At 27.4% G+C, this 24,501-nt stretch overlaps 5 protein-coding genes and 1 long non-coding RNA gene across 8 annotated transcripts; 5 read left to right on the top strand and 1 right to left on the bottom strand.

Annotated features, from left to right (window-relative positions):
• The first annotated feature begins 37 nt into the window (after nucleotides 1-37).
• LOC118069011 (uncharacterized) lies at nucleotides 38-2,324 on the top strand. Of its 2 annotated transcripts, none has more exons than XR_004690567.1 (5): nucleotides 38-307; nucleotides 520-584; nucleotides 1,091-1,193; nucleotides 1,266-1,368; nucleotides 1,559-2,324. It is a non-coding gene; the product is annotated as an uncharacterized lncRNA (long non-coding RNA). The 2 variants fall into 2 exon arrangements; XR_004690566.1 differs by having other exon boundaries at nucleotides 1,072-1,193.
• Nucleotides 2,325-4,503: 2,179 nt separating this feature from the next.
• On the top strand, nucleotides 4,504-14,324 carry LOC118068069 (scavenger receptor class B member 1-like). Its single transcript, XM_035085232.1, has 11 exons — nucleotides 4,504-4,858; nucleotides 6,148-6,225; nucleotides 8,942-9,033; nucleotides 9,565-9,725; nucleotides 9,857-10,001; nucleotides 10,528-10,728; nucleotides 11,260-11,420; nucleotides 11,894-12,180; nucleotides 12,441-12,559; nucleotides 12,679-12,804; nucleotides 12,880-14,324. The coding sequence occupies exons 2-11, from the start codon at nucleotides 6,192-6,194 to the stop codon at nucleotides 13,168-13,170; spliced, it is 1,617 nt and encodes a 538-aa protein (XP_034941123.1). The 5' UTR covers nucleotides 4,504-4,858; nucleotides 6,148-6,191; the 3' UTR covers nucleotides 13,171-14,324.
• A 462-nt stretch (nucleotides 14,325-14,786) lies between these two features.
• On the top strand, nucleotides 14,787-16,021 carry Adi1 (acireductone dioxygenase 1). 2 transcript variants are annotated; one of them, XM_035085265.1, is made up of 5 exons: nucleotides 14,787-15,006; nucleotides 15,159-15,329; nucleotides 15,404-15,523; nucleotides 15,591-15,770; nucleotides 15,839-16,021. In XM_035085265.1, exons 2-5 carry the CDS (start codon nucleotides 15,207-15,209, stop codon nucleotides 15,971-15,973), a joined length of 558 nt encoding a protein of 185 aa, XP_034941156.1. In that variant the 5' UTR covers nucleotides 14,787-15,006; nucleotides 15,159-15,206; the 3' UTR covers nucleotides 15,974-16,021. The 2 variants fall into 2 exon arrangements, with proteins under 2 accessions (XP_034941156.1, XP_034941148.1); XM_035085257.1 differs by lacking the exon at nucleotides 14,787-15,006 and having other exon boundaries at nucleotides 15,021-15,329.
• On the bottom strand, nucleotides 15,790-18,840 carry RnrS (ribonucleoside-diphosphate reductase subunit M2). Its single transcript, XM_035085244.1, has 6 exons — nucleotides 18,685-18,840; nucleotides 17,608-17,706; nucleotides 17,327-17,512; nucleotides 16,761-17,225; nucleotides 16,461-16,679; nucleotides 15,790-16,332 (listed from the first exon to the last, which is right to left on the bottom strand). Exons 1-6 carry the CDS (start codon nucleotides 18,751-18,753, stop codon nucleotides 16,180-16,182), a joined length of 1,191 nt encoding a protein of 396 aa, XP_034941135.1. The 5' UTR covers nucleotides 18,754-18,840; the 3' UTR covers nucleotides 15,790-16,179.
• A 756-nt stretch (nucleotides 18,841-19,596) lies between these two features.
• LOC118068594 (serine/threonine-protein kinase pelle-like) lies at nucleotides 19,597-21,843 on the top strand. The gene is made up of 4 exons (XM_035086091.1): nucleotides 19,597-20,203; nucleotides 20,283-20,894; nucleotides 20,964-21,403; nucleotides 21,469-21,843. The coding sequence occupies exons 1-4, from the start codon at nucleotides 20,089-20,091 to the stop codon at nucleotides 21,808-21,810; spliced, it is 1,509 nt and encodes a 502-aa protein (XP_034941982.1). The 5' UTR covers nucleotides 19,597-20,088; the 3' UTR covers nucleotides 21,811-21,843.
• A 682-nt stretch (nucleotides 21,844-22,525) lies between these two features.
• LOC118068601 (pelle-like serine/threonine-protein kinase pik-1) lies at nucleotides 22,526-24,401 on the top strand. The gene is made up of 4 exons (XM_035086104.1): nucleotides 22,526-22,673; nucleotides 22,770-23,360; nucleotides 23,446-23,885; nucleotides 23,972-24,401. The coding sequence occupies exons 1-4, from the start codon at nucleotides 22,559-22,561 to the stop codon at nucleotides 24,311-24,313; spliced, it is 1,488 nt and encodes a 495-aa protein (XP_034941995.1). The 5' UTR covers nucleotides 22,526-22,558; the 3' UTR covers nucleotides 24,314-24,401.
• Nucleotides 24,402-24,501: the final 100 nt, after the last annotated feature.

Genomic DNA, 24,501 nt, shown 5'->3' with positions numbered 1-24,501 from the left:
AGTGTATTATCATCAATGTTAGAATGTAAATAACATTGCGTCATCACCCAGCTCCTGCTGTCCTCTACAACAAACAAAGAAAAATCCACGATGGTTGAATTTTCAACAATTAAAATCATTAATATTCACAATCACTTTTTAATCTAGATTTTTCTATGTACTATTAAATTATTTTTTATGGGAAACAATTTGATTTGAATAAATATTGCATCCAATATGACATAAAATAAACAAAAAAACATACTAAACTGGATGAATCACGACAAAACAAGTAGATTATGTTGAATAAAATAATTAAGTATTACAGGTAACTAAAACAAGCAACATTAAATTTTAGAATAGTAATAGAAAGATAGTAAAAGAGGTTAAAAATATTTCTGAAAGTCATTGGTGAAATTTAGTGGTTATAAATCGAACTCTGACTTTTTTTTCTTAAGAAATAAATTACAAAAGTTCTTATTTTTTTAAGATGAATGAAAACCGATATTTTAAATTCTAATATGCAGATCTTTTTTTTAGAACAAGGAAAAATATTCAGTCTTTTTATTTTTTCCTCTATGTGCTCCAAAATGGAAAGAAATCAGGTATTTTGGGAATTTTTGACAACTTGTTTAATTTATTTTTTTCTTTTTCTTAACATTTATTAAACAGATATATTTAACAAATATATTTCATCAAAATTATTCATTTTCTATCGAAAAAGTGTTATAAATTTCTTTTTTTTAATAATATTTACAATAAGAATGAATTTCTAAGAGAAATGTAAGAAATAATGGAATTAATATGGAAATTTCAACTCCATAAATAATAATATCTTAATATCAATTAATTTTAATTTGCGTAAATTTTTTATAACTATAATTGAAATAATTTCTAATTAAATTATGCAATGATAATTAGACAAGATTAATAAAGGGACATTATATTAAGATGTAAGTAAGAAGGAAAAAACTAATAGATCATAAAGAGCACACTTCCAGCTTTTTATTGATGATTTGTTAAATATTTCTGCAGTGACTTGTTCACTTGTCATAGTCATTTATGGTATATAATAAAATACTTTTTGCTTAGATAATGAATAATTTTCCAGAGAGCTACAAATCAACGATTAACAAATGAACAGGTTTAAGCTCTACAAGCTTCTTCATATAAAATCCAAGATGTTTTATATTTTACACCAGTCTTTTTTGTTGGTATACATTTTTTTTCGCCTACTTTTTATCTAAAAAAATTTCTTAGGATTTATATTTTTACATCAAATCTAGGAATCTTTAATAAAAAAACAAATTAATGGAACAGCTTAATGTTAAGAAGACTTTATCAGATGATTATATCCACAAAATTGGTATTTTTTCGATCAAGTTAATGGTAAGTTATTTTATTATTAATAAATGTTAATAATATAATTTTTTATGCGTAAATAATTCAGTATATGATGAAGATATTGAAAATTAATACATGTAAATATGTCAATTAATTTTTCGATGCTAAAAATAGCTACCAGAAAATATAATAATAATTGGAAACAATTAATCAAAACTTCAAAATTGATGGTTAGGAATTTTTATGCTACGTGAGTTATCATATTCAAGTTGGACTCTCGAAGAGGATCAACAAAAATTATTTCAGCTCATTTAGCATACATAATCAAGGTTAAAAGTATCGCAAAGTATTAGCGTGTGTGGACTTTTTGTCGACTAGATGATATGACGTCTGTCAACAAACGTCACATCAATTTATCCCAAGTACTTAGTAATATTTTTAGTAATAATTCTTATAAAATTCTATGACATTCTGAATAATCTTAACTAGAAATATGGCATCTATATTAATATTAAAATTCAAATAACCAGATAGAAATAACTGAGAAATCTCTAAATTCATCAGATGAATTTTTTTCTCATCATTTAATTTTATTCATTCTTTAAAATTTTTTCATTTAAAAACTTCGAGAATAGTCTGCATAATCAGGATTAGATGTAATGCAGTAATCATTGCGGTTCATAATTTAAAATAATAATTATCTTCTGGACACTTTTTATTACCAGAGACAAAGATTACTGGCAAAGAGTGATAGCTTCATTGATGGATTAAAAAAAAAATGACAACAAATTATTTAACATATATATTTTCATTATTAAATAATGATATTTTTTATTTATTAAAAACAAAAACAAACAATTTGTCATTCATATTTTTTAAATACCAGTACTCAATGTTGAGAACTAATACAATATTACCTATTTTAATCTGTGTAATTACAATTTGTAAAACTGTCAACAGTTGATAATTTTGTAAATAAAACAAGTATTGTATGTGAAAGAAGAAATGGTAAAACTCATTAATAGAAACTCAACTTCTAAGTCTATTTGTTTTTACTTTACATGCCATACCTTTGTAGGCAAATCTATGAATTGAAAATGTGCATGGTCATAAGTAAATAACATTGATGACCATGGCCGTGGGGGCATATATGAGCTAAGTCAAAGACAGTAATAAAATAAACGATTATTTATTAAGCTTCAAGAGCCTGTTGACCTTGATGATAGTGATTCTCTAATGGGACCTGGTTCACTAATCACAAATAAAATTAAGGGGATGGAGATGTATATAGTTTTTACGACTGTACAAAATTAAAATGAAGATGCCAAAAGATTTTTATGAATAAAAATAACGTCTGCTGATGCAAAAATAATGCTAATTTAAAGATTTTCATTGATAGAATGAATTTAAATTTTGTTTAAAATTAAAATGATTAATCAGAACTAAAGTATACTTTGTAATACACATAAATGGAATAATTTATATTTTTTTTTCCAATTTTTTCAACGAATTCATTTACCAATGTACTTGTTTACCTTTGCAATATATAATTACAAATAGTTAAATCATTTTAAAGTCTATAAAGCTGCAGCAGCAGATAAGAAAAAATAACTTCACGTTGGCTCGATAAATATGTATGGTCTCTAAGAAATACTATCCAGCATATATTCGTGCATCATTTTTGCCATACGGTTATTAATTATCACTCGAATCTTTTATGTCACGTAAAATTACTGTCATCACTCACTTGGAATAATACACTTTTTTCCATCACTTTTTCATCCTTTCTTTATCATCATCGTTTAGTATGTCCACTTTAATCAGATATTGGTATTTCAATAGTTGAACTATTTGCTTATTAATACAAATACATGTATTTATATATCAAATAATATATGAGTACACATTATGAATCAACTTGAAAGTCTAACAAGGAAGATAAGGGTGATAGGTCAGACAATTTTCAAGGCCTACCTTTCACACATACTATGGAAAATTTTTCTATAATTATTAGTCTGCTCTTTATCTACCAATTTGAACTATAAAGTCCATTATGTGTCCAATAGTGTATCCAAAAAAAATAATTTTATTGGAGGAAAAAATGATAATGACAATGATTGCCTTGAATGAAGAAGAAGTAATAATAACAAACTTTTTGACGTAGTTTTAATACTTGATTTAATAAACAATTGAATTAATTACATCAGTTTTTTATAAAAAAATGACATTTTGAGTGGATGTTTTGATTTTTAACACTTCAATTGACATATATCCTTCATCAAACCAACAAATCATAATAATTAATAAGCTGAAGTTTAACCAAAATTATAATTATAAACTAGATGATAGTTAATCATTTTTTTTATTTGAAACTTTGTTAATAATAAATAGTGTGATGCAATAAACAAAGAATGGTTCCAATAAAAAGTCATATTGAATAGTTATAAATATCAATTATTTTAATTTGTTGATGTTTATGATGAATAAAATTTATTTTGCATTAAAATAATGTTTATTTTCTAGCTAATTAATGAATTTTTTCAGTTAATCATCAATATGATTTTTTCTTTCAACAAAATAATAAATAAGCTTCTTTATTTAACATGATATTATTATAATTGTTTTTAAAAAAGTATATAATAAATGAATAACTAATTATTCATATTCAAATTCGTTGATTTTTATAACAAACTACACAATTACGATATCTAGTAATAACACTTGTTCTTATCATCCCTCTATTATTTTGCTCAAGTATTTATTAAGATGAAGACAAATCACTTGATGATGATAATTAATGTAATTGAAGTAAATAATAATTTATAATTCATGTAAGTAAATAAATATAATAAAGTAAATAATTTTGAGGTAGATTTGATGGTAAAATATGAGTCTGATGATTACCGATCATGCAATTTAAAAATAAGTGACGAAATCGTAAAGAAAACGAGTTGAGAGATCGGGTTGGATCGGTTAGAGTCGTGCAAGAGGTATCTGGAGACTTGGAGAGTAAAAGAGATACAGAGGGAGAGAGACCCGGTGTCGACCATCTCCTTGGCCAATACAACCAATGCAAAGATGCTAACTGTTGTGTTGCTGATGTTGATGGAGGATAGGTGGTAGGAAAAGGGTCGTGGGGTTAGCAGACATCCGATACTATAAAATGAAGCGGTGTCATGCTAAAAGCCTTTAAATTCATCTCTGTTTTGTTACAAGCGACGTGATATATTATTTAGTTGTTTTATCTACCAATCACATAAACTTGCCACCTGTATAACATACTTATTATTTATCCTTTTGCTTTCTACCTTGGCCTCTAATTGGCTACATCATATCCTACCTGCCCCAATAACATTTTCCGATTTCTTCATCGTTACGTGGACATTATCGGGGCAACTCTCCCCGTTCAAATCTCGCTACAGTTAGGATTGAATTGCAGTGCAAGTGTAACCTGCCGGCAAACGATACCTGCTTTATCTCGCATCTTAATAATTGGTGGTTGCCGTTATTGAGCAACTTTTACGCATGAATCGAGGTAAGTTTAATCACTTTTCTTAGAAAATTTCTCCTCAACATTGTATAATATTTTTTTTTGTTTTTAATGAAAAAGTGAAAATTACCTTGCATTTGAGTTATTTCTTTTATGTAATTATATTGGCAAAATTTTTTCAAAAAGTGATCTATTGCAAATTTTTATTAATAAAAATTTTTAGTATATATTTTTTCTTTTTGATTAATATCAATAAAAAATTTTGATTTACAGTTTTTTAATTATTCTAAAGTTATGGATAAAATGATGTTAATAAATAATAAGCTTGTGGACTGATTAATTTATTAAGAAAAGGAAATAGTACTATTTTTTATTGAAAAGTGATTAAAATATTTTTTATCGTATTGAAGAAAATTAATATATTATATTAAATTAGTGTGCAAATTAATTTCGTGACTAATTTTAAATACTTTCAATTAGTTGCCAATTTATTGTTGACACGAAAAATGTTCTTGGCCTTAGCAAACAGTATTAATTTATTCGAAGAATTTTTTAAATCACCTCAAATCTTATATATTGATATTCCCACGATTCTTGAACCTCGAAATTTAAAAAAATTGATTTAATTAAATATTTATTGTTAAAAAGTAGTACTATTTCCTTAACGCATTCGAAGAATAATTAATTAATCTCAAGAATGTTAAGTTTTTTTTATTTTTTTTTTTTTCACCCAAAGGAAGAATATAAATTTCAGTTATGCAGTTAGAAGTTTTGTCATTCATTTAAATGAATGACAGCTAATCTAAGAAATGTAATCTGATTCCAAAAAAAACTCTTTTTCATTCAGTTTTTGCCATTTTTTTATCATAATAATTTTTATTGCTGATATTTAAGAATTATTTATATTAAAAAAAATTAATTTTTCTATTTAATAATAATTTCTCACAATTATTTTTCCTGGTATAAAAATTATCATAATAAAAAAATTTACTCTAGACAATGACAAATTTTTAATCAATCCAAGATGAACATTGAATGCATTATTAAAATAAAAATAAATATATGAATAATTTTTTCAATCATTCTTGACTTTTCCGTTATTCTTCCGTTAACTTTTGATATTATTCGCTTGATTTTATTGAAAATTGCATAATTAATGAATCTCTTTCCAATAAAATACTTCCCATTCACTTGTAAATATTCAATAGAAATTTTCAAGATAACTTTTGGCCATGAATGAAATTCAATAAACTCTAAACAGGAAAAATAACGCAATCACTTAATCATTGAAAGTCCATAAAACTTTTCAATCTTATCATAATATTCATTTTCAGATAATTTATTAGAAACTTGAGCAACAAATTTTCCAACGGCAATCATGAAGACTGCAAAGCAGGTTCAACAGTTAAAAAGTAAGTAAATGATTAATTTGAAATGTTGATTACTAAAAAAAAGAAAAAAAAAGTGTATCGAGAATGATTGACAGTAGATAGGTGATGTCAGTTGATTAAATGTCACGTGTTGAATTGAAAGAATTCAAAAACAGTTTCCTCATTTATTATATCAAGTGAATAAAAAATTAAATAAAAAGGAGAACAATGTCGTGATGGCCACTAGCAAGTTGCAGTGGTAATCTTCCTAGACAGTACTGAAATATGCAAAATATTCAACTTTTTGTTTCTATGTTACTCGCATATTATATCTCGACAGTATGTAAAATGAGTTTTTATCAATAAATTCGAATAAAGTGTCATGACTATAAGGAATCGTTGATATATATCATGCATGCAATTGGTAATTATAACAGTGATAGATATCAATCTAAGTTGACGACAATTCTACTGCATAATTAGAAATATATTTTTAGTTAGTATTTATTCTGTATGTCTCATCCTTCTCTGCGGATGAGACATGATAAAAAATTCATTAAATAAATTTCAATGTCAATGTTGAAAAAATATCAAATAAACAAATAAAAAGAGTTAAACATGTTATCGACTGTGTTATGACATACTTCAAACACAACAATAATGATGAAAAATTAAATGGAGCTTTATTTTGATTGAAAGTAAAAGTACTCAATTATAAAAGATACTGCGTGATAATATTTTTGTTTTTTTCAATTATTTAAATATTAATAGTTTATTATTATTTGAATAAAACATTTTATTATGGAAATGATCCTATTACGAATTGATTTTTAAGTAATAAATTATTTTTCTCAATCCTTTGATGAATTATGTTTTTTATTAACATAATTTTTTTATGCATAAATATTTGTTTTTATTAGAATGCTCATAATTGTTTGAATATCTCAATTTTTTTTATTCAAAAGAGACACTTTTAATATTAAAAATAAAATTCATTTTTTTTTTTTTTTCTTCAAAATATTATTTCAAGTTCAATTAATTCTTTTCTATTGTAAAATTCTTTTTTTTTTTAATTCAATATTTTTTCTAAAACTGTGAGACTGTGTAATTAACTTCAATAATTTATGTCAATCCACGAAAAAACGCTAAGTACAACAAACAAAAAAAAGAAAAATAAAAAAAAAGGTTCAATTCATGTTAATAATAGATTAAGTGATGTCTATGATAGTTAAAATTATTATCAAATCAATAAACACGTGTCTCAGCCACGAGATATCATCGTCGATTAGCAATCTATGCAGATCACCTCGAGTGAAAAACCATTTCCGTTAATGATTTATTCCGCCTTGGCAAAATAGAGACTGTAAATTATTCAATTAGTCAATTAACAATTAATAGTATGAAGAAAATATCGCATAAATGTTGATATTTTTTTTTATTCTTCTACTTTATACCACTTTTTGCCACGTTATATTATTTAATTATAAACATTACCAACGTTCAAATAACGTTTTATAAAACAATTAAGTAGTTATGTTGCTTTTTAGTCAGGCATGATGATGTATCACCAAAATTCCAAACAAATAATAAATTGTTAAAATTTTTGTTTTTTCATTAGCAAAATTTGTTTTGATATATCGCGTGGTATATAATTAATCAGTTATGATGAATCTCGAATTGGTTTTTTCCTAAGTGTTGCCGATTATTCCTGATGGTGATGGGGAATGTTGTGTCAGAAGTATGTAAGCCAAGGTGAACAGCGAACTGGGACACACGAACGTTTTACGATTAAAAATCTTCAAGTATGCTCCGATTTTCTTCATCTAACAATTAGCCTCGTATAATACATGTAATAATTCGAATAATAGAAGGATAAAAGTTCGGGGCCATTAATTGATTAGTTAATAAAAGTCGTCCTAAGTAACTAGTCAAACAAGTTTATTAGTTCAATGTATAATATATATATTAAAATGTTTCACAATTGTCTCACTGTTGTTTTTATCAATTAATAAGATTTTTATATATTTTCTTTATGCTGTCGTTATTTTTTCTGTAACATGTTATTTAATCGTAAATAATTGCAACTCACTGCATTATATGTCATGACAATAATAAAGTAATGAGTATCAATCGAGTTTCAGAGTCAATGATTTATAATTGCGTTTATCGTTTATATAGTTAAGAATGAAATGAATGGGTGAATGCACTTGAAATGCAGTTCAATTATGTTCTTACTCCAATCATGTGTTTATCGCATGAACTTGGCATTTCATTTTGATTATTTCCTGTAAGATTTTTGCTATCTTTTTTTTCTTTTTATAATTAATTACTCACAATTTTTTTTCGCAATTCATTTAAATACTTTACTGTTACTCCAAAAATAGAAAATGATAAATACTTGCTCCAAAAATTTTTTTATCTTTCAATAATTTTATAATTATGTTAATTATTAATGTGATCATTGATTTAAACATAATGTTTCAAGATTGAATAATATTCGAGAGAAAATGATAATTGCAATGGTATTTAATTAAAAAGGAAAAAAAAAAAGAGTGAATGGAGCACTAAGTTGTATCGTGTACCCATTGTCAGCATTTGTAAGATTGTAGAATTCAATGAAACATCAAAGAATGTTGAAAGTAAAAAGAACAGTAAGGCAGATAATTGATGTGTACCGTAAGGTTTTACGTAAGGTCTTGTAAATAAAATCCTTTAACTCTATGAATTTATTTATATATATTTATTTTCTGCATTTCAGAATGTATCATCATCTTCATGTTTGGCATCATTTGCAGTACTTTATCTTACGCAGTCTACATCATTGATCCAATTGAAGTAATATTTAAATGGGTAAGTAAAAATTTCAATTTCAATACTACTTTATATAATAAATTCTAAATAATCATTCTATCAGTTTATAAGTCTCTTGTCTTAATTAAATAATTTGTATACGAATTATTCAAAAATAAAAGTTCCAAGAAAATAAAAAAAAAAAAACCCAACATTTAATAGGTTTTGAGAATTTGAGAATTAAATTTTATGAATATTAATCAGCGTATTAATGGATAAATTAAGAAATAATATTTAATAGAGCAAATAAATCATGATCACCTGAGAATAAATAATCTGATACAATCTGTAATAATTTTTAGTCAACATTCGTCAAGTATGCATTTTATGACTCTTTCTCAATTTTATATCCTTGGACCTATATTTTTATAATCATGTAAACAACAAGAGAGTTTAACAAATATGTATTTTTTGCTGAATTAATTTTTTTATACACTAAAAACTATTGGCTCATGAAATATTTATCAATTGTTATTTATTATTTATAATATAAAATAAATAAAATTGATATAAAATATTTTTTTTCTCAAGAAACTTACTATGACACCAACATCAACTGTCTTCGTTACATGGAGAAAACCACCAGTGGATGTACTATTGAATGTATATGTATTCAATATAACCAATGCTGACGCCTTTTTGAGAGGAGAAGAAAAATTACGAGTTGAAGAAGTTGGTCCTTACGTGTATCAGTAAGTATCAATAATAAATAACTTAGAACCAATAGAAAAAAATATAATCAAAAACTACATACATGATTGAATTTTAAAACCATTAATCACATTCTTAGGCTCATTAAATATGTGTATTTTTAATTCAACAGAGAAGAGTTAGAAAATACTAATATCGTTTGGCACGACAACGGAACAATTTCGTACATACCAAAAAGGATAGTGACTTATCGTCATGATTTATCTGCTCGAGACCCTGAGAAGGACATAGTCACCGTCACCAATATCCCATTACTGGTAAACTGACCACCTGAATTTATATTAGAGGATAGAAGTCTTCAAATTAGCATAATTTATCAGTCTCTTAAACTCTTTTCTATGAGTTTTAAAATAATAGCGACTCGTTTCAAATGCTATGTCAAGGTTAAAATTTATAGAAACAGAAAAACTCAATCTCCACCAAGATAAAATAAGAGTCAATGAACTCGTGAATCCTTTATGCTAATCTAAAGTCAAAGCCCTAGCCTTGAATTCTACTATCCATTATATTTCTTTTTCTATTTACTTTCTTTTATATCTAAATTTTTTTTTACACCAATTATTTGTTTACAACGACCTAATATATTAATCTCTTCCAGTGAAGAGGTTAATTTTATTCCTAACAAAAAACTCTTGAGAATAATTACACTAATAAGCTGCATTGAAAAAAGTAAAATATGAATAAATGACTAGAAAAAGATTAGTGAAAAAAGCGATACCAAGTACTGATTATTATTACACAAATGTTAATAATAGACAGTGTCTAATTTTTAATGTTTTTTAGGGTGTTACTTCAGCCTTACATGATTCAGGATTCTTCGTCAATTATCCTCTAGCACAGATAACACATATTCTTGATTCCAAACCACTTGTCAACATGACAGTTTATGAATACCTCTGGGGCTTTGATGATCCACTGATTCGGTTGGCTAGTGGAGTTGTTCCTAATTTTATCAACTTTGAAAAGTTTGGATTACTTGACAGGGTCAGTATTAATTCCATTTAATAAAATAATTTACTTTATACATAATTTATAATCATTAAAAATATAATTAATTTTCTATATTAATAATTCATTAAAAAATTTTCATATGCATCATAGCTTTATTGAATTTTCTTCAGAATTATTCAAATGAAATTTGATAAAAAAATTGTTTAATTTTTATCACGCAAAGTTTACGTTGACTAATGAGCCTTTGGGAAAATCCCAATTATGCGGCTAAGCCCCTCGATATTTATTATTGCGTCAAAGTGTCAATATTTAATGTATTTTGTTGCAACGATTCTTGATTCCTTTCACTACCTGTGCCTCGATTTCACCATGATCGTTCACTTTTATTGATTAAAATAACTAACAAAAAATAAAGTTCCATAACTTTTACTTGTTTTTTAAAAACAAGTAATAAGTAGAAACGATCATATATTTTACATAACTAATTATCAAATAAACTTCAAGCATGAGTGACTTGATTATATTTATTTATCAGACTTTATATAAACATAATCTTATTTGTAGATGTACGATGAAGGAGATAACGTGGTGACTATGAACCTCCAGAAAAATAAAAATATGTCAGATGAAAATGGTCGTTATTTAAGCATTGATAAATATAATGGAAGTCCTGGACTGTCAAATTGGGGATATCAAGAAGAAGAAGGCAATGAAACTAATCCTGGGTAAGATAAACACTCTTCATTTACAAAAAATATCTTGCTAAAAATATTTATCTCATATGTGAATACTAAATTGTGACAAGCTCAAAAAAATTGACAGTTAAATTTAAGAATAATATCCTGAATTACGTCATCAACATATCTATTATATACTTGACTTTACCCAATGATAATAAAAAAATTACCTTAAAAATGAAATGAAAATAAGATCATGAATGATAATATAAATTTAGCATAGTTGAATGTAGTCATAAAAATTTTGAGTGATTCATAAACGAAATCTTAAATAAACAAAGTATTTTAAGAAAAATCAAGTTTATAAATATTCTGTTGGAAAAGAAAAAAAATAGTTGAAAACTGAAAAATAGTTTCTCAAGAATATTATTTCATATTCATTTTAAAAGGATCTCAATTTTTGATGATTCAACAAATAAAGCTGAAATGATAATTAACGTTGAATACTGATAAATTTTCAGGAATACAATCTGCAATCGGATTCAAGGAGCAACTGAAGGTGCAATTTTTCCAACTCATCTTGACAAAAGTGCAGTATTCAGAGTTTTTAGAAAATCATTTTGCCGAGCTTTGCCAATAGTCTTTAAAGAAGAGGTGATTACTAAAGCTGGACTTCTTGGATATTCCTACACTTTATCAGAAAACTTTCTAGATCCACCTGAAATGAATCCGGAGAATGAGTGTTACTGTCGTAAAATGAAAAAGTGTCTAAAGAAAGGACTCTCCGATTTAACTCCATGTTACTACAGTACGTAAACATCAAACACAGTTCATCCTTGAAAATCTATTTTTTTATCATTTCTTCTGTTTCTTCCTCATTCATGAATATTCCAGTTTCTTAAGAGCAGCAATGCTATTATTAACTGCTAATTAATATTTCAACTCATTACATTCACACTGTTATTCACTCACTCAAACTGGTTTGAATTTTAGAGGATTCTAATATTTTTTCTCTCCTTTCCTTTGGTTTCCTTATTAAAAAAGATGTTAAAAAAATTATTTCAACAGATATTCCTGCCGCTATTTCATTGCCACATTTCCTGGATGCTGACCCAAGTCTTTTGGAAGATATTGATGGTCTTAAGCCCGATCCTGAGAAACATCGAACAAGAGCTGTCATCCAACCGGTAAAAAAATTTTTTAATAAATAACATTTCTTGTTCATCTTTAAAAAAAATTCTCAAAGAATAAATGTTAATAGAGTGACTCTATTGGAATCTATAAATAACCTATTTTTCCTCTTCAGCAAGTTGGGATGCCCCTGGAGGTAAACTCAAGGTTGCAAACAAACCTTGTTATGCACAGTACCAGATATAATAGCAGAATAGAGCCATTCAACAATCTTGTCATTCCACTTTTTTGGACCGATTTGGTAAATTAAAAAAAAATCATTTTTAAATCGAATTCATTGATAAGAATGACATGATTAATTTTGTTTATGCTTTAGTCTATTCCTCCGTTTGAGAATCATCTTACATTTGTGATGAAATTACTACTTCATTCTGGACCTGTAGTTCAAACATGTACAATAACTATCCTGGCTATAGTAGGCGTAACAACATTCTTGGTATCACTATTTGGAGTACTTTGGGTATTAAACCAACAAAATGAAGAAATGAACAATGAAAGAAGGGATAGCACAGATCTGAAAATACCACTAGGATATGGTCAATATACAGCAATAAGAATATTACCAGCAATCAAGAAAATTACCTCAAAAACGGATCTCTTTGGCTAATTAATTGGTTCGAGAATTGAAAAATTCTGTAATTAAAAAGAAATAGAAGAAGTTTTACAAATACTTGAGAGTTTGACGAGAATGAAAGTGTAAGCTGTGCTGCTCAAAATGTACTTAATCAAATTAAGCATTAAGCTAGAAAAACGGCAAATCTTTTAACATTTTTATGCATCGATTGAATGTTTGAATGAATTATGTTAGGTAATTATTATTAATGGAATAATAATGCTTCGAAGCAACATAGTAAATAATATATAGGATTAAAAAATTATAAGACTGATTGGGATTTTGTGTTTTAATTAATTCATTGAGTAAATCAATTGATTAATTAAAAAATAAACATATGAAATCAATGAATGAATATTATTATTGTCTATCAATAAGAGATCCATGTCACAAAAGGAAATATTGTTTTATGATCATATTTGATGATATATTATCAATAATTTAGAATTAAGATCAATAATTAGATATTTAGAAAAAATTTTATCAGCTAGTGAATCCATTGAAGATGCATAAAATCTAATTGAAATGAAATTCAACTATACAAAAAATTATATTCATTTCCTAAGTAGATGATAATTATTATGAATGATCAGAATTAATTACCTGCTCAATTAATAACTTAATTAAATTTACTGAATTTTAAATTTAAAGTGAGAAAATGCAAAGAAAAAAAAAACGGATGAAAAAGAGAAAACTGATTATTATCTTGCTCAAAAAAAGATGTTCATTTTTTGCTTTTTCAACTAGAATACCTCCTTAATAAAGTAATAAATAATCGCATTTATATAAGAAAATATGCAAAAATGTTGATTGGATTAAAACTTAGTTATTAAAAGATTCAATAATAATGATATGAATTGAAAATTCCGCGTGTAATGTTGTAATAAGCATCAATTATTATTTACATAAATAATAAATGTATATATATATTTTTAATTTCTGCATGCTTTTATAGAAAAAAAAACAAAAAAACAAAAAAAACCAAACCTGAAGTTATTTAATATGCATACAATATTAAAGGGTGGAATTTTATAAATATATACATTATTTATTGATGATTATGTCTCATGCATGTACTGACAGATCATATGTATGAATACTTACGGAACAGACATTTGGATTCAATAAAAAATGTATGATAAATTAAAGTCACTTGTTGACATTTATTTATAAAATAAGGCAACGAATTTTTAATAAATTTCATTACTCATTCTTATGATAGCTCTAAAACACGATTCACCAATATTTTCAACTTTTTTCATAGCTTATCGTGTAAGATAAATATTATTTGACTTTTAAAATCTCATAGTCATTAATTTTATAGTTTTAGCAATACTCAATCATGGATATTACCTTTAAATTATGTTTAACGATTATATTTAAGTTCGTTCAATAAATTAGCTCTTTTATGAACCTGAAAATCCAACTCTAAAGACGAGTTGTAACTTCTTTAATTGGTACTTATTCTTCTATATAAAATATCTAATTATTTGTCATACTTTTCATTTCAAGATAGTAAATAAAAGAGCTATTTTTGTATTTGGAATGCATAGAAATCGATTATTATCTCTTATTTACAAGTACTCCATGCCACACAATTTTGAATGTCTAATCTTGGTTATGTATTATGTTAATACAGGAAATTATTTATGGTTATGATCCGAAAAATTACTTAACCACGACAAAAAGATCATTTGTATTACATAAAGCTTGCAAGTATCGATCTCTTTTATTCCTTATTAGAGAGAACAGTTTATCTAACATAAACATGTCATATTACGCGTTCATTATGTCATATATTGCACTTAATGATCACCCATATACATACATGTAAGTTCAATTTATCTCTATCTACGCATTAACTAAATACAATGAACATAGCAGAAATTTCTTACCAGTAGTTTCAATTGGAGAACAGTGTTTAATCTCTTGATCTTATTCTGGTTTTAATCCTAACCAATATTTTTCCGCATTCACTCCAGGTTTCATTTTATTTTTGCACATTCAAATAATTTTTAAATAAGTCAAAAATGGTTCGTTGTTGGTATATGGATGATAAACCTGTTGATCAACGTTTGGAGCATCATAGAGATCTACCAAAATTTATCACTTTGGATGAGTTATTTAAACTCACTGGTGTAGAATACTACAAAGTAAGATAAAACTAATAACTATTAATAATCACTGTTTTTAATATTCTATTATTATTTATTGTAATCCATTTTAGATTGATCATAAAAACTACGCGACAGATAAAACTTTACAAAATTTGAGAAAAGAACGTGGATATTCATATGAAGATGAGATTGTGTGCTCCAAAGAATGTTTGCAGAATTATGAAGAGAAAGTTGGTTGAAGTTTCTTTTTTTTTCTTTCTTAACATCAACATTTTATTCAAATGATTTTATTTATAGCTGAAAGATTTTTTCACTGAACACCTACATACTGATGAAGAAATTCGCTTAGTTTTGGATGGATCAGGCTACTTTGATGCAAGAGACAAAAATGATGAGTGGATTAGAATTGAAGTGCAAGCTGGAGATTTAATTATTCTTCCAAGCGGAATTTATCATCGATTCACACTTGATACTAAGGTAAAAAATATCAAAAAACTTGTTTAAAAATACTCTTTTGTATTAATTATTAAAAAATTTAATTACAGAATTTTATTAAAGCAAAACGTTACTTTGTTGGTGAACCAGTTTGGCTTCCTTATAATAGACCAGTGGATGATATGGATTGTCGTAAAAAATATTTGCAACGTTTTAATAATAACTTTAGTATTGAAGTAAATTAACAATTTAATTGTTTTATGTGTAAAAATTCATTCTTGCTATTAATAAAATTTTTAATACAAAATATGTCAATACTAAATAAGAATTTTCAATCTTAACAATATCGTTATTATAACTGTCAAAATTTGTATTTGCCGTTTTTACGGCATCTATTGGCTAAATTATTCTTAGTTATGTACATTAATAAGATCAGACTTATAAAAAATATTTAAAAAGGACAATCAAGTTCAAATGCCTGAGAATCCACTGAATGCATTACTCCAAACTTTTGATATTCACCAACTTTTTTCTCAAAGAAATTCGTCTTTCCTTCTAAGGAAATGTGTTCCATAAATTCAAATGGATTCTCGGAGTGATAAATCTGAAATGTTTTTTCAAATAATTAGTTTATTATATACTATTAATATTAGCATATAATTGGCCATTTCTTTGGTTTCAATTGAGCCAATTATGTAAAAGAAATATCTAGAAAAAGCATTAAAGTATTACCTTTGGACATCCAAGTTCAAATAAAAGTCTGTCTGCAACAAATTCAATGTATCGGCACATCAATGTACAATTCATGCCAATTAGCTGAACTGGCAAAGCGTCTGTTAAAAATTCTTGTTCAATTTGAACAGCGTCTCTAATAATACTTATTACACGTTCTTTTGATGGCTTTTGAACTAGATGACTGAATAGTAAACATGCAAAGTCACAATGTAATCCCTGTAATAAAAAAAATATAAATAAATTAAAGATCAACAAAATTTGATCAATAATCATTGCAAATAATGTATTAAAACTTACTTCATCTCTGGAGATCAATTCATTACTGAAAGTGAGACCAGGCATAAGACCTCTCTTTTTCAACCAAAAGATAGCAGCAAAGCTACCACTGAAGAAAATTCCTTCAACAGCAGCAAACGCCACTACTCTTTCAGCAAATGTTGCAGATTTATGAGATATCCAATTCAATGCCCACTTAGCTTTCTTTGCAACGCATGGTAAATTCTCAATAGCGTTAAACAAATAATCTCTTTGTTTCGGATCTCTTATGTATGTATCAATAAGTAATGAATACATCTCAGAGTGAACATTTTCCATTGCAATTTGAAAGCCATAGAAACATCGAGCTTCAGTTACTTGAACTTCTTGACTGAATCTTTCTACTAAGTTTTCATTAACAATACCGTCAGAAGCAGCAAAAAATGCCAGTACATGCGAGATGAAATGTTTTTCATCTTTTGTCAATTTGGCCCAATCGTCCATGTCCTACGAAATTTAATAAAAATTTTTTTATAAGTTAATATTTATTATCTTTAATATGAGAATTATAGAAAACTATTTTCTATATTATTGTAAAAAGGTAGTACTTTGGATAAATCAACTTCTTCAACTGTCCAAAAAGAAGCTTCGGCTTTCTTGTACATTTTCCAAATGTCTGGCCATTGAATAGGGAAGAGCACGAATCTTCTAGGATTTTCTTTGAGTAAAGGTTCTACCTGAGGATCAAAACCATTCTCTTGAAATTCCAATTTCTTAACTTCAGGATGCTCCACCTGAAACGTGGAAAAGTCGGTGAGGTTAGTTATTTGAATTAGCGGCTCAACAGAAGTGTAATACTTGTGTATAAATTTTTCAAGTTCAAACTCACTTGATTTTTCACCATCTGTTCACGAGATGTTTCGGATGACATGCGTTTTTTAGGTGATGAACCTCTTGGTGGTGAATCAGCTGGCTTTTTAGGAGAAATCTAAAAATAATTGAGAATTATAGAAGCGTTTTTTCACAAGTTAAAAGATATCACATGCTTTTTTGCATTATCATCTACAATTACATTATAACAACACACATTATAATACTTGAATCATCATTCTAGATATTTCTAGCTGATCAAGAAACCAGAAAAATAATGTTACTCTGATATTATTTTTATTATTTGTGTTGAATAGGTAAGCTATTCATCTTTAAGTTGAACGAAAGACTACATTGTAGACATATATAGCTATCACAGAATCGATAATCTGTTACGGAATGTGACGAAATTGTTAACAAAAATTATCGTAAAAATATTAATAAATTCATTGTATTGTTTGAAAAATTATCAATTTATGATTATTATTCATTGAAACTTCAACAATTAAATTGGTTAATCAATAAAATAAATTTTATTTATGGCTACACGTAGATGTTAGATGCCAAATGGATTTTTATTCAATTAAAAAATAATTAATTCTGTTAATGAACTACATGAGAACTTTTTTGTTCTATTCTAAGCTGTAACTCCGTTTTGCTTTGAAAACATCTATGATAATTAATATATAACAATTATAGTAAAAAATAAAATAATCATTAAAAATCTTTTACTAATAAATCCTTAAATGATGTACTTAATATTAATAAGTTATAAAATTGATACAATTGTTTGTTTAAAATTTCAGTTAATTAATTTTTGAACTATAATAAAAATGACTAAAATAAGAGTGATGCACATACAAATTTTCGTAATAAAATAAAAGCCATCTGACTAGGTACACAAGAAATAAAAAAAGAAAATTGAATTATTGAAATAAAATTCATCGAAATCGATCTTGATCCAATATTTGCTCTAATAATCGTGTTCAAAAATTTCTTATCAGCTTGGGCGTTGAAGTAGTATGCAACGGTCTTTCATAAATCTATTAATAAACTAAAGTGGAAAAATGATTAAAAAATGTTAAAAATTACTTACATTCTCCTTCAGTTTCATATTTTCAATACGCCAGAAGACATTTTCCTTAGTAGATTCAACAAGAGCCATGGTTATCTTTGAAAATTATGCACAAAGGTCTGCTTCGAAGCTCGTTAAACAAACGAATAAACTCGCATTGACCTGTTCGTTAAACTTTCCAGACTACGTGACGATTTCTCGCGCCAAATTCCCCTTATTTTTGGGTAATGACGCTTAGTTCTTAATGCTGATTGGTCGGTTTTGTTGTTGTTCATGATAATGAAGGCCTTTTTCGCGCCAAATTCCTAGGCAACGCTTTATTGAATGAATGAATGTTCGCAAAAGCATAGGAATAGTAAAAATTGTAAAAATACATCAATATTAAGTCATAAATTTTTTTATATAACGAATATTTATTGAAACAAAAGATAAATGAAGTTTTTGACCGCGCATTTTTATCTGACAAAGGGATGATAAAACAGATGCTTGTACATTTGTGAGTAGCCAATTACAAAAGCTGGTGGATCATATTCCTGTTTTGATTGGTCTGAGATGTTTATCAAGACTGTTTTCAGCAAATCACAATCAGTTTTACGACGTGCGAATTTTAAATTTTTCTTAAAATTATACCAACAATCGGTAAAAGTAAAGAGTAATGGTACTTCATTAGAAAGTCTATAGATGTAGCAAGCTTCTTATTCCAAAAGTGGTCAAGGTCACTGAAGATTATCAGAATTTTGTTTAGATTATTTTTTTAAATTTTTTCCATTTATTTATCCTATAATGGAATTTGATCCAATAAAAATAAAACATTCTTTAAAGCAACATTTGAAGAGAAATCATTGCTTTTGCAGATAAAAGAAATTCAAATGATGATTTTTCATATTTACTTATATTTATTTTGCATAAACTTTATGATATGACTAATTGATATTAAATACAATCACAGCTACGATAGACAACCACTGGGAAAGTCCCCTGTGAGCTCCCACTTTATAATTATCATGATAAGATATGCTCAGTTAAATAGTTTTAGGCTGTAACCTAAAACTATTTCTTCTACAGAAAATTTCTATTTTTTCTACTTTCCTTGATGTTTTAAAAAAGAGACGATAAAAAGTGTCGAAACAGGTGCTCTATGATAAAATGATAAGTGTTTTTGACAAGGTATGATACCAAATATACATAGAAGTGATATCCTTAACGTCGTCAACTTCAATTAAATCATGTTTTGTATAATGGACAATCACATTTTGAATTAATTATATTTGTAACATATGAGAAGACACCAACGGATATATAATAAGAATAAATACTGAAGACTTTTTATCCATTCTAAAGAAACTAACATCGTATGAACTGTCTGAAAGTGTATTGTTGTTTCATAGTTTTGTTATCCACGTGAGCATACAGTTTCCATACAACATGTCATCAACGTCAGCAAACGAAAAAAAAAAATACATTTATGATTTACCTTTTCTTGAACGATCAGATTTATGTAAAATATTAAATCAAAATGATAAATGGGAAGAACTTGCTGGTAAGAATATAATATTTATTAGTTTCACTATGGAATACTTTGATAAAATATTGCTATTCATAAATTATACATTTTCCAGGAGTTTGGATGAAATATGATGTATTAACTGTTCAAAATTTAAGAAAAGAAAAAAATCCAACAGAAGAGTTATTAACACTATGGTCCATTCATAATCATACAATATTAGAATTATTTATTCTGCTCTCCAGAATGCAACATTATCGAGCAATGATTGTCTTAAAACCATTTGTTGATGAAAAATTTCACATCTTAATACATAAAGGAGAAGGAAATTTAATAAGTTTGTTAGGTCGTCAACGATCTTTAAAAGTTGAAGTAGATCCTAAAATAGGTGTTCAAAATTTCAATAATGCTTCTTCTACCAACACAGAACCTCCTAAAGTAGTAATAAAAGAACCTAATACAAAAATTCTTAATCAGGCAGAACCGATTGATTTATTGCATATGTCTCCTAGTGATTCTAATAATATGTTAGCCGCAAGTCCTGTACCACCACGTATTTCACCTGTACCGGATCGAGGAGGATTATCCTACAAGTTAAATGGTTTAACTTTAAGTAAAGCCGAATCTACTTTACCTCAAATACCCTACGATGAATTAACAAGAGCTACAGATGGGTGGAACGAACATAAAGTACTTGGAAAAGGTGGTTTTGGGATTGTATATCGAGGTAAAAGGGATAATGTTTGAAACAATGATTAATTAAGAATCCTTTTTAACGTCAAATTTCTATCAACAGGAACCTGGAAGAATACAGATGTTGCCATCAAAAAAATAGAACGTAGAGGACCAGAATCTGATGAGAATTACATAATTCAACTGCAGCAATCACTCAGGGAAATTACTATTCTCAATTCTCGACCTCATGAAAATATTCTATCACTATACGCATTTAGCATCGGTGGTCATGCTCCATGTCTTGTTTACCAATTTATGAGAAATGGCTCCCTCGAAGATAGATTATTGCTTAAACACAGAACTTCTCCTTTAACATGGCTCCAACGTCATGAAATTGCAAAGGGAACTGCTCGAGGCTTGCAATATTTACATACAATCGGAGAAAAACCTCTTATTCATGGAGACATTAAAAGTGCTAATATTTTATTGGATAAAAATATGGAACCGAGGATTGGTGATTTTGGTTTGGCAAGAGAAGGTTCAGAGAAAGATTCCATGAAAGTATGTATGATTAATTTATTGAATTATAAATACTCTGTTATTTATTAATTTTTTCACTTATTAAGGTGAGTAAAATCCATGGAACCAGACCATATTTACCTGATGAATTTCTTCGAGGAAAGCATTTATCTACAAAAATTGATACATATAGCTACGGAATCGTTTTATTTGAATTAGCTACTGGACTTCCAGCGTATGATGACTCACGTCCAGAAAATAAATTTTTAAAAGATTTCATGGATAATTGGAATGAAAATGATTTTCCGTTGTTAGCGGACAAGAAGGCTGGTGACGAACATAACGAAGTGTTTTATAACTTAATTGTACTAGGCAAATGGTGCTCCAACAGACTAGCTAAAGATCGACCAGAAATGGAATTTGTGTACAGAAAGTTGAATGACTTATGAATTACAGAAAATGTGCCATGTATAAATTATATTTCATCACTATCTCCAAAAATTATTTTCTGTATCATTGTGACTTTAATTCAGAAAAATGCTCATTTCTACAAATTTCTATTTTAAAATATTACATTGTTATCAATTTTATATTAAGAATATTAACTATTTTAAAATATTTAACAAAGTACAGTTTACTATTTATTAAACGGAGATAATACAAGGTCATATTTTGAAACTCAATTGCCAATAAAACCGAGTTTGTCTCACTTTAAAATCTACCTGAGGAACCGTCAAAAAGGGTCACTTGACTGCAGGTCAATTGCTTGGTTGTTAGACTTTAACCTTGTAAATAAATGGTCTTTCAACAATTGATCATAAACATTCGCACTGACGTCACGGATACAAACTATTAGGATATTTCTTATTTTATTTGTTGCATTATTCTCACTACCTTTCAAGGGGCGAAACGGTAGAAAAGACTCACCCCACTGACCTCAGTTGGACGCTGTCTTTCAAACCGAGTACATCGGTCTCATTACAGTTTTAAAGTAAATTTTACAAATATTCAATTATCAAAATAAGAAATTCGGACCAGTCAGTATATAATTCATTATATTTCTGTGATGTGTTGTATCAATAAATATATTATTGATTAAGTATAATTAAAATTCTGTCTTTAACATTTATTGGCTGATGAAATCGGTGCAGAGTTGAAATTTTTGTCAATTTGTAGTAGTTGCATTATTTGTACACAATGTCAAAATTACTAGCACACGAAAAAATAAAATACATTTATGATTTACCGTTTCGTGAACGAACGGAACTATGTAATATTTTAAATCAAAACAGTACATGGGAACAACTTGCAGGTAAATATTTTTATCTATTTTTAATTAACAATATTATTAAAAAATAAATATTATTTCTAATAAGTAATAACATTTGTGAATTAAAAATCATTATAGGCATTTGGATGAAGTATGATGTATCAACTATTTACAATCTCAGGAAAGAAAGAAATCCAACTGATGAGCTACTATCAATGTGGTCAATCCACAATCATACAATATTAGAATTATTCATTCTGCTTTCTAAAATGAAACATTATCGTGCCATGATTATTTTAAAATCTTTTGTAAATAACAAATATCACGTTTTAATAGATAATTGTGAAAAGAGAGTGATGAATCTCTTGAATAACCAAAACTTTCAAACTGTAAAAGAGGATATCCCAGAAGGTACCCCAAAACTTAATAAAAAAACTTCATGTCTCATAGACATTTCAACAAATGTTACGCCAAATCAACCAAATGTGAAAATAGTGAATAATCTTAAATCAGATGATCCCAGTAATTCCAATAATTCAGCAGTCGCGAGCCCATTAATTTCACCGGGTTTGGTTCATGTTAAATTATCTGATAAATTAAATAAATTATCAATGAGCAAAACACATTCAGTTTTGCCACAAATATCTTATGATGAGTTGATGAGAGCCACAGATGGTTGGAATAAACGTTACATTCTTGGGAGAGGAGGCTTTGGAATTGTATACAAAGGTATGCAAAATAAAGGAAAAGAAATTTATTTAATTTCGAATTTAAGGTTTTTATGCAATTTTATAATATTAATTATTAATTACAGGAACCTGGAAGAATACAGATGTTGCCATCAAAAAAATAGAACGCAGGGGTCCAGAGTCTGACGAGAAATACATGATGCAACTGCAGCAGTCACTCAGGGAAATTACTATTCTCAATTCTCGACCTCATGAAAATATTTTATCACTATACGCATTTAGTATTGGTGGTGGAGCACCATGTCTTGTTTACCAATTTATGAGAAATGGCTCCCTCGAAGATAGATTACAAATTCGTCATAATACTCGACCTCTAACCTGGATCCAACGTCATGAAATTGCAAAGGGAACTGCTCGAGGCTTGCAATATTTACATACAATCGGAGAAAAACCTCTTATTCATGGTGACATTAAAAGTGCTAATATTTTATTGGATAAAAATATGGAACCGAAGATCGGAGACTTCGGATTAGCCAGGGAAGGTCTTGAGAAAGATGCAATGAAGGTATGTATGATTTTGCTTATTTACAAAATGTTATTTAATTACATTATTTATTTTCATTGCATTCATTCAATGTTTTCAATGTACAGGTAAGCAAGGTCCATGGAACAAGGCCATATCTACCTGATGAATTACTAAGAGAGAAAAATTTATCTACGAAAACTGATACATATAGCTACGGAATCGTTTTATTTGAATTAGGTACTGGACTTCCAGCGTATGATGACTCACGTCCAGTAAATAAATTTTTAAAAGAGTATATGGATACTTGGGATGAGCGTAATTACATTGTATTAATTGATAGAAAAGCTGGTCTAGAGAATAGTGAAGTTTTTCATAATCTGATGGTGCTAGGAAAATGGTGTTCAGATAGATTAGTTGAAAAACGACCAGAAATGGATTTTGTATACAGAAAACTTGATGATTTATAAAATGTTATGGACATTAACAATATTTTTTACCTTTACCGAACTATTATTATGTATATAAATGTAAAATAAATAAATAAATTTTTGTTACTGTATATAAATTCATTGCATCAATTCATTAATATAATACTCATAAAATTCCAAATCTGTACAACTCTTCAACTGTCGTTTCATATTCCCCTCTCCGGCGT

This window comes from Chelonus insularis, unplaced genomic scaffold, assembly GCF_013357705.1.
Source record: "Chelonus insularis isolate UGA/USDA-ARS -01 unplaced genomic scaffold, ASM1335770v1 contig_128_pilon, whole genome shotgun sequence".
NCBI lineage: Eukaryota > Metazoa > Arthropoda > Insecta > Hymenoptera > Braconidae > Chelonus > Chelonus insularis.
This window is presented reverse-complemented; position numbering and strand designations above follow the sequence as displayed.

Coding starts and splice junctions, on each gene's coding strand:
- LOC118068069 (XM_035085232.1), top strand. CDS start 6,192: ATGAAGACTGCAAAGCAGGTTCAACAGTTAAAAA. Junction 9,726..9,856: donor GTTGGTCCTTACGTGTATCA/GTAAGTATCAAT, acceptor TTAATTCAACAG/AGAAGAGTTAGAAAATACTA. Junction 12,560..12,678: donor CAAGAGCTGTCATCCAACCG/GTAAAAAAATTT, acceptor TTTCCTCTTCAG/CAAGTTGGGATGCCCCTGGA.
- Adi1 (XM_035085265.1), top strand. CDS start 15,207: ATGGTTCGTTGTTGGTATATGGATGATAAACCTGTTGATCAACGTTTG. Junction 15,330..15,403: donor CTGGTGTAGAATACTACAAA/GTAAGATAAAAC, acceptor AATCCATTTTAG/ATTGATCATAAAAACTACGC. Junction 15,771..15,838: donor GATTCACACTTGATACTAAG/GTAAAAAATATC, acceptor ATTTAATTACAG/AATTTTATTAAAGCAAAACG.
- RnrS (XM_035085244.1), bottom strand. CDS start 18,753: ATGGCTCTTGTTGAATCTACTAAGGAAAATGTCTTCTGGCGTATTGAA. Junction 17,707..18,684: donor ATATGAAACTGAAGGAGAAT/GTAAGTAATTTT, acceptor AATTATTTTTAG/ATTTCTCCTAAAAAGCCAGC. Junction 16,680..16,760: donor AATTGATCTCCAGAGATGAA/GTAAGTTTTAAT, acceptor TTTTTATTACAG/GGATTACATTGTGACTTTGC.
- LOC118068594 (XM_035086091.1), top strand. CDS start 20,089: ATGTCATCAACGTCAGCAAACGAAAAAAAAAAATACATTTATGATTTA. Junction 20,204..20,282: donor TAAATGGGAAGAACTTGCTG/GTAAGAATATAA, acceptor TACATTTTCCAG/GAGTTTGGATGAAATATGAT. Junction 20,895..20,963: donor TTTTGGGATTGTATATCGAG/GTAAAAGGGATA, acceptor TTCTATCAACAG/GAACCTGGAAGAATACAGAT.
- LOC118068601 (XM_035086104.1), top strand. CDS start 22,559: ATGTCAAAATTACTAGCACACGAAAAAATAAAATACATTTATGATTTA. Junction 22,674..22,769: donor TACATGGGAACAACTTGCAG/GTAAATATTTTT, acceptor AAATCATTATAG/GCATTTGGATGAAGTATGAT. Junction 23,886..23,971: donor TTGAGAAAGATGCAATGAAG/GTATGTATGATT, acceptor TTCAATGTACAG/GTAAGCAAGGTCCATGGAAC.